The following is a 15,314-nucleotide window of genomic DNA, read 5'->3' as shown; positions in this document are numbered from 1 at the left end:
GGTACACTGTTCCAAGGGAGAGATAACAGGTCAGCAGGGCACTCTTATTAGTGGAAGCAAGCACTCTCACACACCTAATAGGTGTCATGCTTCATCATAGGGCCTGCTCCTCATCAGTCGGTGCTCCAATGCCTGACAGGCCCCTCAAGGGGGCTGTCTGCCAGAGATCTTTTTGTTAGTGCCGTAGTCAGGTGTGGAAGCAGACTCAAACCTGCTGGGGAGTGAAGGACTGGAGGTGGTGGATTAAAATTGACTCTAGGCCCTAATGTCAATCAAGTTAATATTATCATGGGGTCTGGGTCAAGGTTAAAAGCACAGGAGTGTAGAGGAAGTAATATTCCTCGACTCTGGAAAGATGAAAAAGGGGGATAGAATTAGGGAAAGGAGAATGTATCCTTTAACCCTTGTTAGCGGCCATCATGTTTCATGCCTCTGTTGGCACATATTAATTAGTCTGCGTTTCTTCAGGACCAGAAAGCAAGAAATAATCAAACCTTCATTAGCTGCAAAGTGTTTTTGCAAGATATACTTAACTTGTGTGGAAGAGCTAAAGGCCCAAGTAACGTTAGACCTGGAAAAACAAAAGGAAAGAAATAAATATACGATGACATAAAAGTAGCAAGGGAGAGGAAAAAACATATTCATAATTAAAGTGCCAACTTGACCAGTGTTAGCATGCAAACACACATATGGGAATGTATATCCTATTGTGACCATTCACTGTGCCCGCATCTCTATGCTAACAACCTCCTCCTTAGGGCGCCCAAAAGGATGAACTTGTGCATTCAACGTAATCTGTTGCTTGCCCTCCAATATTATGGAACAGGCCCCTTGGGAATGCAGTCCACGAGACCACCACTGAGCTGGAGTAAATACAGGAGCCCAGGAACAACATCCATAAGTGTTATAAGAAACATTAGTTATCCAAGAAAAAGTCATGGCTTCTCACTCTAGAGTTACAGTACATAAACGAGACACATGTAATTATTACAAAACCGAGCACTGTATATCAGCTCCGACATGTTGGATGGGTCACAGTGTAGATAAATGTAAGAGACTCCCCCCCGTCTTCCCAATACGGTGATGAAGGGGACAGGGCCCTGAAACCTTGCGCCATCGGATCTGGGTCCGTGTTATGTAGCCTGAAAACAAAAAGTAGAGACATAGAAGAGCACCAGGCTCTTTTCTTACAGTTTTGTGGCGAAGTCCCTGCGTTGAGACCTACCCGGCAGCTGCAACCCAGAAGTAGCCAGGTACCGTAAGCAGCATACTTAAAGGAAAGACCCACGCATGCGCATTAGTTTAATGCGCAACTCGACCACTGCTTTGCCATTTCCAAGAAACAGGAAGTCGGAACAAGCCTTCTGCCATTAACCCATTGTGCTGCTGAAGTATATATCATATCATCCTACAGCGGCTGAGATTACCATCACCAGTGTGTTCCTGGTAGCAGTATAAATGTGGGCCATCAGCACTAATGAGCTCAGGGGTTGGAAGAAAAAGGGTGAAGGGGAAAAGGGAAACGGGCAGTGGGGGAATGAATGGGGGGAGGACAAAAAAGGAGACGGGAGATAGGGGGTAAAAAAAAGATAACGAAGGAGAGAGATAGCAGAGAGACAAAAGATAGGAAAGAGGCAGTGAGAGGAGGAGAAGAAGAAAAGAGAAGAGAAAAAAGAGGGAATAAGCGACATTGAGAAATCAATACACCAAAGGAAGGAAAATAAAGGGGGGAGAAGAGGAAGGGAAAGTGGGGGAGGGTGAAAAGCAAAAAGGTGTACTTCACCAGATCAATGCCCTAATCTCAGAAGTCACATACTGAACTCAAGGCCAAGGGACCATACCTGCCCTCTTACAGTGTATATAAGAATTGAGTCTGCCACCTCCCGGAAGCGTCCATGGCTTAAAGGCACATCCAAAATGAGGAAGGACGTGGGGGGAAGAGAAAGATGTGGAAAGATGTGTTGGTTCTAAATATAGAAACTGACAGGTAACAACCAAGGCTAATCCCTTGCCAGAGTATTCAAAAATGCATGTACGGCCCTGTGTGTTTAGGAGAAGAAGCTGGACCATTGTATGTCACCATTCAGGCCATTCACATGTGTCTTAAGCCTGAAAACCCAGCATTGCTTCCTTTCAAGTAGATAACCTGGGGATGTGATGGGTTTGTTAACTGCCTCCAGGACTACCCACCATAACTCTTCTGGGGTATGTCCTCTATCTATTAAATGAGTACTTAGCTTCGTAGTGGATCGTGCACATCTGGCATTAGTGTGGAGTTCATGGATCCTGGTCTTCACTGGCCTAGTCGTCACCCTTACATACCATAGGTTGCAAGGACATGTTATCATATAGATGCCGTTGCAAGGTTACAGTTCATGTGTCTTAAGAGTTGCCACCTGCCAAGTGATTCCAGATCCAGGAAAGCTGTTTTCCTGGTCAAAGGTATACATTGCATTTCCCACATGGGTGAAGTCCTTGAACCGGTGGGAGGTCTCACAGTTTGTTCTGGGTCGGTTCCTGATAGTTAGTCTTCGGACGGGTATGGACCACCAAATCCTTGATGTTTTTGATTCATTGGAAAGAAAAGAGAGGTTTACTTATATCCTCACCCCCACTCCTGAGAATAGACCAAGGTCTATTGATGATCTTCTAGACCTCTTTGGACAAGGGTGTAAATTAGGAGACACATGTCAAACGTGTATATTTAAGAACCCTAACACCACTGGAGCATCACCTTTTGTGACGCTCCGGTCGCACAATACCCTACGTCGTACTTACAGGGTGGTGTAAAGCCACTTTTTGTGACCTAACACCACCTTGTAAATATGGCCCCTTCACATGCCTCACTTTGCGTGGAAGGAGTGTGCAATGGGTGTTGCTGTGGGCATGCCACAGCAACACCCATTGCATTTTGACGCTGCCTCAGATCTATGACTTTTCAGAAACCTGAGGTAGTACCAAAATTTAACGGCACGCCTGGGGTGCCATTAGCATGGCGCAACGAGGAAAAATGCTTCCATTTCTCCCAATTTTTTTGTTCTTTCTATGTGTGCTGCATTTTGCAGCACACATAGAAAGAGAAAATCACCATTTAAAATTGTTTCTGTGAAGTAAGGTGTTCCTTCCTGCACAAAAACAATCTCCCCCTCAACGCAGCTAGTCTTGCACTATGGAGCAAGGGTTGCTGCGTTGACGCACATCAGAAAATTTAGCGCTGGCGCAGGGGAAACAGGGGTGCTCCGTGTTCTAATAAATAGGGCTCATCCTTGCATTTTGAAAATGACAGTGCGCGACACTGTCAAATTTGGCACAACGCCTAACACAATAATTTTCTATTAAGTCTGGCCCACTGTATCTTAGTAGATATGGTACATCCCTGCCCTCTTCCTGTCACACAAAGCAGCAAGTTGTCCTGCTGCGTTTGCGTTGCATGACTTGTATGGACCCCTTTAACGGTGAGTAAATGACCTCAATGTTTTGCCTCACTCTCCATTGTTTGCCTTTCTGCGCGCCCATGCCAAACTTCAGTCAATAACGCGGTTGATATTTCGGTATCCCCTTCAGCATCCAGAGGGCATGGCGCTACTACCTGCAGCGGCAGGATTCCCTGCACCAGGAGTGTCTGGAGAAGCGCAGTCCGTCACCGCCTTCCCTCTACTCCGAGAAACTGAGCAGCTCCATCAGCATGAACACGTTCTCCGACGGCAGCACTCCCGTAAGTGCGGTTTCTGCTTCTAATTACTTTGCCCGCTCGACTGCACTGTAATCTCAAGGTTTTTGCATGAGTAGCTGCGAATAAATAAGAGCTAAATGCTCTGCCAGAGATTAGAAAAGCGGATCTGTGGTCCTAGCCGAGTGCATTTTTTAATGAGCTATTTCATTAACAAATTCCATTTTTAAATGTTAATGAAAATATTTGAATAAACCACAGCCATTAGATGATTTTAAAAACAGTAATAATAGCGCAAACAGAATAAGAGTGTGAATGTATTTTACTGTCAGCAGTGTCTTCGTTTAAGATAATTTGTTAATATGTATGTCTGAGATAAGTTTCCCAGTCCATTGGCCTTAGTTTCAGCATACAAATTCTGATATTCAAAAACGTTTCCAGGTTATTCTGATATTCTATAAAGGATTATATGTTATGTTCAGTATGCTTATTGGTAGCTACATTTGGATAGATTTGTGTATAAAAGGCAGTCGTTGGCTTGATTGGTATCTATTGGCGCGCTAACAAAGAATGCTACGTGTTTCTAATGTCTAGTCTCCAATAGATATATATAAATAAATATAGTCGGCTCATGTGCCACTGTCCACATCAAAGCAGTGTTCATATGTTTGTATACCACTAGATGTCGCCATTGTCATAGGAATACGAACATGTTAGCTATACCGGGGCTGAGTTACACAGTAAGGTTAAACGGATATTGGAAGATGTTATCCATCTTATTACATTGTCAACGATTTTCAAACTGTCATAAAATAGAATCTGAAATGTTTAAATCTATCATAAAATAGATGCGGAAGTTTCGAATGAGCTATTAGGCTTTTGTAGATGTTTTCTTGTTGCTCGTAAAACGGTAAGGAGATGAAAGTACATTGATAAGGCGCTAGCTGTAAACACACAATCATTGCTCACCCATTTTTGTGGATTTAGAAAGCGCAGACGTTACTTGAATCTGTCATGTTTCCATGTTACTATCCTCGACTATTATACATTGAATTTGCATGAACACACTCTAAAGAGACTATAATACTAGGTTCACGTAGAAAGTTTTCGAAATAAGCATCACAGGGAGTCATCATTAAAGCGGTGTACTCGCAATGGTATTAAGGGAGCGATTAACATAAAATAAAGAATTAAAAGTCAAGGCACCACGTAAGATGACTCGGCGGGTTAATGCGCTGGCTGCAGAGATATGTCCACACCGTCCAGATCGCAGGTTCAAGCTAGCCTTGTTGGACGAGATGTCCTTTCATCCTCCGAGTAATATCAGGATGAGTACATTAATCGATTGTTTTTAATAATATCACTTGTTATTTAAGGAGATGCAGCACTGTTGTGTAGGCACAGCTCAAAATTCCAATTATTGCTCCCCAATAAATCATAGAAAATACACCACGTAAACATTATTTTAAACAGACAAAAGGCGGGTCGGGTGTAATGCACTATGTAAGATGACTCTTCGGACGAATACATTGGCTGTAGAGATACTCTGGCCATGTTGTGGAGGGAGTAAGAAGAAAAAATAATACCTCACTCACAGCAGAAGCAGTGGAAGGACCCTAATCAAAATGGAGTAGTTGATACTTAGTCGATGCTCCATACAAAAAAGAGACACTCACTGGCCAATCATAAGGCAGCATATAAGAGTGACAATGGAGTCAGCGAATGGTAAGCAAGGGGCGGGCTCCAAGCCCCTTGTACAAACTATCTCATGCAAGTTAGAGCGTAAGGTCTGTCACAGATGAGATCTAAAAAAACTGAAGAAAATACAGTGGGAGCAGGGATGGGCACAAGTGCGGGGCTAGGGATGGAGGTTGACATGTTGCGACCATTTATGGTTGTGAAGGGTGAGACAAATGTGTTTTTTGGGGAGGGCTGGGTTTATGAGAGAGGGACTGTGTATGGGGTGGAATGTATGTGCTTGTGGTGTGGGCTCCAACGGTTGTCTGTTGCTGAGTGCTAACATTTAATCTTTTGCTGCTTGTGAGGAACGAGGTTTTGACCCAGTTAGACCCTCTGGATTTTTTTGCTTTTGGACCACTCAGTTTTTGAATTTTTCCTGTCGTGAGTCTCACTAACTGAGTCTCACACAGTATAAGGTCTGGTAAAATGAATTTGAGTGTTAATAGCCACATCTGCCTTTTAAAATAAGGTCTGTTGTAAAGCTGGGGTGAGAAGGTTTATGCTGGTTGCACATGATCATGTGTGCACATGCATGTGCGCACGTGTGTGGGCAGAGTAAGTGGGACTACTTTCTAACATAGTCCCCTATCTGTGCACAGGTAGTTTGTCGCATGGGATCTTTCATAAAGTGTTTACGTCTTCTTGAGGCCTTATAATTTAATTGAGCACTCAGAAAGAAGTGTTCTAATTTCTTTTTGACTGTTCGTCTGCAGTTCTTCACCGTCAGTTTGTAATGCTTTATGGTATTCACACTGTAGTAGAAAGCTGAACCAACATAACATCTTTGCATTATTTAAACTCAGTTAGAGGTTAATGTGCTATTCACAAAGTAAAACAACGTTTCTGAGTGCAAATATAAAAGTAGTCTGGCTATACATGCAATCTTTCATGCAAAGTGAATCAACAATTTTGAACTACTGTGTTGGACCAAGTTAATTACTCTGCTGGCCGGCAGGTATATCTAAACCTCTTCCTGGGAGAGGAAAAGAAAGTGGTGAATATGTGCATAGCTTCATAGTATTCACATTGCCTGATAAACCTGGGCAAGCCTTGCTCAGAACAACAATGGAGACTGTCTCCTTTCTCTCTAAGAGGCCCCTTTCAAATTTGGTGGGAAGAAACAAGTTTGGCAGTGGCAATTAGGAGCAGTTCTTAAGGCTCTGACAGAGCTGTGACCATTGGCCAGTGGAAGTCACCATTTTGAAAAGTCCTGCGATGTTCAGGAGCAATGGGAGAGCGGTGGAGTGATGATGTGTTTTCTTTTGATTGGTCAGAGGTGCCCACCTTCTGGAACTTTCCACCACCAATTAAAAAGCTCTTTCATAAGGGAGAGATTTCGAGAAGCACTGGAATCTGCAGAGCCAAGGAAGGATGGACCGCTTGTGAATGAACCCCTTTGGGTAGTGTTGGGACACTCCGGGTGTGTACAGACTTAAACTTCTGACTTCCCCTGAAATTTCACTAGAATGATCTTGTGGGGGAATACCCCTTAAAGGAGACCCCCTGACTCCTGGTGCACTCTCATGTACCCTGCAGTTGGTCAAGAGGCCCAAGTGAATTTACTGGTCTTAGAAATGCCAGTGGTTAATAGACAGAAACAGGTTCTTATTCACAGCTTTTATATGACATCCTAGATTTGACCATATTTGCCATATATGGTTGTAATTCCTTGATCCTGATAGACCGGCTGAAGAATTACAGACATTAACGCCTGTGGATGGAGCTAGTGCCACCGAAAATGTGCAAGCACAGAGGTTTTAAAATAGTCGTAATTTAAAGGTTGAGGACAAAGAGAAAGGTAAGTATACTAATTATTATATATCATTTCTGAATGTATTTCTGTGCATCCTTGCAGACAATCTGATTGAGTAAATGTATTGAAGAAGAAATTAACAGTTGTCCTAGATTTCCATGACCACTTCAGATTTTTGTTAAGAATCTGCGAAAAATGTGAATTTGAGATACATCAAAGGTGCAAACCTTAAGTGGGTAGATTTACAATCGTCTATGTCAAGTTCTGTTTCAAGGCCTCAATGTTTTGGATATACATCTTGTGCATTCTGCACATTGCAGCACGTGGAAGGGTTAAGAAATATGGCTCATTGAACCGGAAGCCTGCTCAATTCAGAATGCTGTCAATTACATTTGGATGACTGTTTCTGCTTAGCTTCTTTCCCTGCTTCCGACTTTTTAGATATAATGTGGCTTGGGAGGAAGAGTCATCATAATTTATTTCCCCACGGAACTCACTGAGAAATGAGTGAAATATTGCATGGAGATGGCATGCATATTTTCAAATGCTGTTTTAATGAAACTGGAAAAAATGATTTATTTTGACACGATGGGATGGGACGGCGATCAGAATCAGCTCTGTAGTATTTGAGGTACGTTATTTTTCACAAAGTGAAAATCGACTTATCTTTTGAAATTAAGGTCAATTGAAGATTGTTTCCTGTATAATCTATATAGTACCTTGTATGGGACGTTTTCACCCAAAGACAATCAGGCTGATTTAAGAAAAGTGGTGCTGCACTGGGTGCAGGATCACTTTCCTTGCGTCCCTTAACACTCCCTACTGCCACCATGTGTGCGCCATATTTAAAATACGGTGCATCATGGCGTAGGGTAGGGGGCAATAGCGGCAGAATTTATGTTATTGATGAACTGTTTAGGGTTAGAGCCAAAATGTTAGTGCTAACCCTGTGCAGTACATAGGGGCCCATTGTAACCAGTGGTGTGCCCCCTTTTAATGCCTGCTCTGAGCAGGCATTAATAATGCCCAAAGATAAATATCGGTAATAAATCTCTTAGATTTCTTTGCTCCATTTAGCCCCCCCCCACCCCGTCTCCCCCAACGTGGGAATGCCCCTCTTCCATACATTATGCCTGGCGCAGGCATAATGTGGAGCAAGGGGTTACAAAGTGGCACAATGCATGCATTGCCCCACTTTGTAAATATGATGTGGTGATTTTGATCTCATTGGGCCACATTAGCATAAAAAAATGACGCTAATGTTGCGCAAGGAGGTGCTAGGCCCTCTTAAATCAGGGTCAATGTTTTTCCACTATTCTGCTTCAGATCTTGCTTAGACTATGCTTACAACTAGACCACCATTGAAGGGCCCTCCAGTCTGCCCCTCTCTGGACCTGTACTTAGTGATGCATAGAGCCTATATCGCCCTACATTGTTTAATGTTTCCGTGCAATTTGCGTGTGAGCTGGGTAGCAGGGTCACTATATCGTGTGAGATATATATTGCATAACACAATTATTGCATGCACTACATTGACTATCAATAGACCATTGCCATGTTTAGGTGTGGAGATAAGAGTAATTAAAGGAAACTTCTTTTGATGATGTAGTGGTTGGCATTGTAGTTGATGTGATATTGCTACCTTATTACCTTGACATATAACCATAAGTGCTTACGTCAGCTGAATGTGAAGTTTCTCACTTGAGCTGCTCACTTTTAAGCTCTAAGGATCACCTTTCACGTGGTTTCACACAGGTCTATCGAATCTTTCATTCGGTCCACAAGTGGAAGCTAAAAGTTGGACCAACCATATATGGTTCATAAAGTAAAGTTATGCTAGAGTTACTCAAACAAACAACAAGAAATACCACTTTCATGTTTATATCTAATTTTACACCTACTTGTTAATGCATTGCAACACACACATGTTTAAATCCACTTGCATTGTTTTCGATTGATTAGGAGATACTTGTCAAAGAAGTATCCACAACAACAAATCATTCGTTTTAATGTAAATTTTAATCTGATCGTCTGGGTTTCACCAGGAACGGGCCACATGTTGACTTTATGCTTCCTCCTTTATCAGATCACCTGTAAGAGCATACCACCATAAATCTTTGCTTTTAATTAATTGCAGGTGAGGCCCGCAAAACAAACTTTAATTTCAAAGCAACATATCTATGGCGCTCGCATTCTTAAGGTTCTTCCATGCCATGTTCAATAGCAACCATATGTCAAGTTGGATTAAATCTGTGTTGTATTGTTTCTCAGAACTATGGGGTTTCCAGGTGCAAGTACAATAATTAGGAAAGTACCCATTGAGATTCTGGGGCTCATACAAAGTTCATCAGTGACTCTACCATGGACATCAGTTAGTAGCCAGAGGGACTAAGGCCCATACTTATACTTTATTTAGCGCCGCATTTGCGGCGTTTTTTGACGCAAAATCGGCGCAAACTTACAAAATACTATGGCCCGTATTTATACTTTTTTAGCTCCGCATTTGTGTCATTTTTTGATGCAAAATCAGTGCAAACTTACGAAATACAAATTGTATTTTGTAAATTTGCACCGATTTTGCATCAAGAATGACGCAAATGCGGCGCTAAAAAGTATAAATACGGGCCTATTATATTTTGTAAGTTTGCGCTGCTTTTGCGTTATAAAATGACACAAATGCGGCGCTAAATAAAGTAAAAATATGGGCCTAAGTCTTTGGCCTGGCGCCTGCTACCCATGATCACATGGGTCATGAAGGCTGTGTTAGGAATGGAAAGTTAACATGGCATTTAATTCACGGTTTTCTTTCTGTAGTTTTCACTCCGAACCAAAGTATACCTATTGCACAATGAGGGGAGTTGAGGTGCTAAAGTTGAGAGAAGCAATCAATCCTGGAATTGAGAGTCAAAATTATGCATAATGTTCCTTCTAGTAGCCCTAGCACTGTGAATGAGTTATCGTCTACAAATGTATACTAGGGGTCGCCTGGGTTAGCAGATGCATTCCCCAGCTTGCCTTTTGGAGCCATTGGCTAGTGCCTTGTTACCACTGATCTCATATGGCAGGTACAGAAAGTTAAAATGACTCTTACAGAACAGTTTACTTTCTAGACTTTCCGTTTCACGCCCTTCGCCCAGCCTGTTAATAGCAAATTGTAGTCCGTTCACCAGCCAAGGATGGGACAAACTGTTAAACCTGCTATGTCATTGGGGTTAAATGATGTCACTTCTGCTACACCTGGCTGTGCTTCCTGAGTCTCCAAGATGGAATATTGTAATATAAGAATATCAAAGAAAAAATATCAAAAATAAAATATCAAAACATACACAAGTATAGATTCTCTATATCTAACTCCAAATATATGTACCGCAACAATATGTATATCATCAAGGTACATATATGTGGAGTTAGGAATAGTAAATCTATACTTCATCTATATGCCTTTACCTTTCAAAATTTTGGTCTTCGATATAGTCTCCACTATATTCTTGTATCATAATGTTCACATCCTCGATAATCAGTAGTAAAATTACAACACCTAGCATTTAGGTGATATGACATCTGTGGAATATACCTACACAGGCTGACATTTATGAAGGTTCACTAAATTGTTGTGCCTCCCATTAAATGTCCTGATAAAACATCAAAACGTTCAACAACAGATTAGCTTGTTACTTGGTAATTATTACAGAAAACTCATGCTAGAGATTCAGGCATGGCCAAGACCACTGTTACCTTTCTAAAGGTGATAGAGCAGAAAATGTCAGTAGGTGCTAACTCATTGAATACCTGTGTTATAGTTATTGACTACACTGGATTGAAGGTTTGTTTTTGTAATAGAGTACGGTTTTGTTGCGCTACTTACAAAAGATTTGGGCCATATTTATACTCTGTTTGCACCGTATTTGAGTAATTTGTTTGACCCAAATTCGGCACAAACTTTACTCCATATGTATACTTTGGCGCTAGACCCGTCTAGCGCCAAAGTTATGGAGTTTGAGTTATTTTTTGTACGTGAGAACCTACCTTGCGCTAATGACATGCAAGGTAGGCGTTCCCGTGCAAAAAATTACTCTATGGCATGTGTGCCTTATTTATCCTCCGGCATCAAAATGATGCACAGGTGGAGTGGGGCCTTAAAACATGTCTCCCAGCCGGATTTGCGCCGTTTTTTAATGCCTGGGCACGGCAGGCATTAAGGGACCTGAGCGCTCATTTCCATGGTGGGAGACCATGGAAGCAGTCCACAGGTGCCCTTCCCTGCACGCAGGGACACCCTTTGCCACCCTTGCCCACCCCTGGAGGACACCCATGGATGGGGGACCCATCCATGGTGAGTGCAGGTAAGTGCAGGTAAGTGCAGGTAAGTACATATATATATATTTTTTAAGTGGCATAGGGGGCCTAACTTGGGCCCCCTTCCATGCCACTGTGCCCAATGGCCATGACCAGGGGACAGAAGTCCCTTGGGCATGGCCATTGGGCAGGGGGGCATGACTCCTGTCTTTGCTAAGACAGGAGTCATTTCTATGGGTTTTGTGCATCAAAAAATGGCGCAAATCAGGTTAGAGACAGTATTTTTGACTCTAACCTGACTTGCACCATTCTTTGGCGCACAACCTCCAGTCTTCCCTTCGCCTCCGCTGCCCAGTTACCATTATTTATTTTGACGCTAACCAGGCCGCAGCGCCGGATAACGTCATTCCATAAATGAGGTGCCTGGCTGGTGCGTTGGAATGGCGTTAGCCGGCGGCAACTTTTCGACGCAAATCTGTCCTAGCGCTGATTTTCATCAAAAAGTATAAATATGGGCCTTATTGTGAATTTTATGAGGTGCTAAGAGAGAAAAAAGGTCTTAAATGTTTGGCTGAGTGTCGATTAGGAGAGGGAGAAGCCTCTGGGGGGACCAGAGTTTTATTAAATGCAAATTTCTAATCTCTGCACAACATTGGTAATTAAGATGGAGAGATGTAAGGGATTTTTTGTTGTTGCTCACAAAAGACATAGCTGTAACCCCAGTTTCTACTGACCTCTGATTAAGGAATGATAAGAATAGTAAATTAATGTTCAGTTAATTTGTTCGGATCACACAAAGTGGATAGCACAGAGCTGGGGGAAAGATGACTTGTCCCTGAAAGTAGTGCTTAACTTGTGCTTGTGTTTGCAGGTAGCAGGCTTCAGCGTTCACTTTTGGGGACTCAGAATAATTTTGTAATCATCACATTTTGCCCCTGAAAGAGAAAGAAAAATCAGAAAAGATAGAAAGGAGAATAAAGAGAAATATAGGAAGACAGCGACAGAGACAGAAAGCAGGGATGGGAAAGGACATGCAAGTGTGAAGTAAAGAAACAGCAGGTGAAGGATGGTGGAAGAAGAGGCATGAGGTTGAATCAAAATGGGCTCCATGGTATTTGGTAAAACTTGCATTTCAGAAGTTCTTGTGGTATGCTCCAAAAAAACAGACTTTGGGCTTAAACACTTAGGCCCATATTTATGCTTTTTGACGCAAAACTGCGCAAACGCAGTTTTGCGTAAAAAAGTATAGTGCCGGCTTGCGTCATTCCAGAGCACCAGCCGGTCACCAAATTTATAGAATGCCGCAAGCCAGTGCAAAGGGTGGGCTAGCATACAAAAAATGACGTTAGCTGAGTGGAAGTGGTGGTATAGGAGAAGGGGGTTTTGCACCAAAAATGACATTGGGCTGGTTAGAGGCAAACTAACCAGCCTAGCATCATTTTCTAGCGCAAAACCATCCATCCCACATGCCCACCACCCCAATGGCCAGCACAGGGGACCAGTGTCCCCTGAGCATGGCTTTTGCACCCTGTGCCATGCAGGGGGCCCCAAGTTGGGCCCGATGGCACTTTAACTTAAAAATAAAAATACTTACCTATTGTTGTCCCTCTGATGAGGGTGGTAGTGTTCCTGGGGCTTGAGGAGGGCACCTGTGGACCCATTCCATGGTGTTCAACCATGGAAATGGGTTCACAGGTCCCTAATGCCTGGTCTGACCTAGGCATTAAATAATAGCGCAAAGCAAGCAAGCTTTGCACAATTATTTAGCCCCTCCTCCCACCCATGTGTCATTTTAACACGGGGATAGATATGGGGCTATGCGATAACAACATTTTTTAGATGGGAACTCCTACCTTGCATCTTATTGACGTTCATGCATCTAAAAAATGGTGCAAACTCCAATATTTTGATGTTAGATGGGTATAAATATGGAGTTAATTTTGCACCGAATTTCCATAAAAAAATGATGCAAAAATGTTGCGCAGTGGAGTATAAATATGCCCCCTTAGGGCAATATTTACGAGGCCCCGTGACACAGGGCGGTGTATCAAGTGCCTTGTTGCGCTGCCCTGCACCACCAGGAAAGGGCAGAAATGTATTATATCTACAAGGAAGGGGCACCTTCCTGCACAAAAACAAACAATGGAGGTGTTTTCCTCCTTCGATGTGTGCTGCAGAATACAGCACACATAGAGGGAAAAACAGGGAGAAATAAAGATATTTCTCCCCGTTGCGTCACACTTATACCACCCCTGGGGTGGTGTAGGCTTTTGATGCATGCATTCACAGGTTTACAAAACCTTGTAAATCTGGGAATGCATCAAAATCCATGTGCGTTGCTTAGGAACTTGAGCTACATTGCCTTGCTCCATATCTACAAGGCCATGTAAAGCCATGCAAAGTGGCTTGGCATGGCCTTGTAGATATGGGGCAGCAGCCTACACTGTCAATGCATATAAAAAATTGTGCCACAATGGCTCAAGCTCCTTGTAAATATGGGTCTTACTCTTTTTGCAAATTGGGCACTTCATGAAAGCACTGGCATACACTGACAGTACTTTTTAAACTCTTTTTATTCAGGTTGTTGCACATCAGAGAACACAAGAAGAAAAATAGTAACCATACAGTCTTCATCATTATTAGAGTGCTCAATAGAATATTGTCCATTAAGTTAACTTGAGGCAAGGCACGGGAAAGATACAGCATCACTATAAATGTGTAACACAGTGTTTCATGGGCCCAGTGTCTCCACCCTCCTTCATTCTATCAGATTCAGTAGCCGAGACAAGCATGCCAGCTACCCCATATCTTCTCCCATGTCTGTGGGCAACCACTGTCTGATACATCACTGTTTCTGCTTGTTGGCACCATGCCCTGTTCCCAGTCCTTTACCCCAGGGCAGCGAAGCAACGATTCTTGCACACCATGTTTCACTTGGCTACTCTGGCTCCCTCCATGGCACTGACTGTACTGGGTAGAAAAATTAAATCCTAACTTGAAAAAGGAAAGCAGTTACACCAATCAGCTAGGCATCCGTGGTGCACATAAAACATACATCGGTACTATTGAGAAGGTTATGTGCTTGAGTATAGTTCATTAGTATCAGAGTTCCCACTGCCATTGAGTGTCTAGCACCTTTCAGTAGTACTTAGAATCATGTTCAACGGGGACCAAGCAGTGCTTAATTTGAGCTGGTGATTTCCAGTGCTCGGCACTGGAACTTAATTGTCAATACTGGCACTTATGACAGCCCATCTTATGGTGGCACTGTCTGTCTAATTTAGAGATGAGCACAACAATAATTGTTTATTAATTCAATGTGGATTATAAAAACCGAATGCCTGCCACCCAAGCCATTCCTATTACCTTGGGGGCCTGGAATACTCTGAGTTGTCACACTTGTATCAGTGTGGTGGCTGGTAGTTGTGTTGAAAATGCCACTGGCAGCGCTGGCTTGGGCACTGAATGATTCAAGCTGCAGTGGCCACGTGACAAAGGCCTTGGGACTTACTTTTTTATACATTAAGCACTGGTACCAGGCTAGGCAATTTGGGCGGCACTATTCTGTTGGAGGAGGATCAATGCTTATTTTCATGTGGCTGGTCTCTGTGTGAAGTGGAATACTGGGTGAAAAAGAAAGGACTGGAACATGCCACGAGGACTTGCCACTGGCTGAGACTTTTGCAAACATTCCTTTGCTTTTTAATCACCAGCTGGTACATGTGTCATCTGCCCAAAAAGTTCTAGCTATAAGACTGAGACCTTTATGGATTATTCCAAAAATAACTAAATATTTCTAATGTTTTTCAATACCTTCATGACATTTTTTATCTTGGATGTATTTTTATGATTCCA

The 15,314-nt window shown here is 42.7% G+C and overlaps 1 protein-coding gene across 1 annotated transcript in view; it reads left to right on the top strand.

Moving 5' to 3' along the window:
• IQCJ (IQ motif containing J) overlaps positions 1-15,314 on the top strand; it is a 701,797-nt gene that overhangs the window by 627,907 nt on the left and 58,576 nt on the right. Inside the window, exon 4 of the mRNA XM_069212622.1 lies at positions 3,565-3,715. Coding sequence (XP_069068723.1) covers positions 3,565-3,715 — 151 coding nt within the window. The remainder of the gene's footprint in view (positions 1-3,564; positions 3,716-15,314) is intronic.

This window comes from Pleurodeles waltl, chromosome 11, assembly GCF_031143425.1.
Source record: "Pleurodeles waltl isolate 20211129_DDA chromosome 11, aPleWal1.hap1.20221129, whole genome shotgun sequence".
Lineage (NCBI taxonomy): Eukaryota > Metazoa > Chordata > Amphibia > Caudata > Salamandridae > Pleurodeles > Pleurodeles waltl.
The sequence above is the reverse complement of the archived record's forward strand: the minus strand, read 5'-3'. Positions and strand labels throughout refer to the sequence as shown.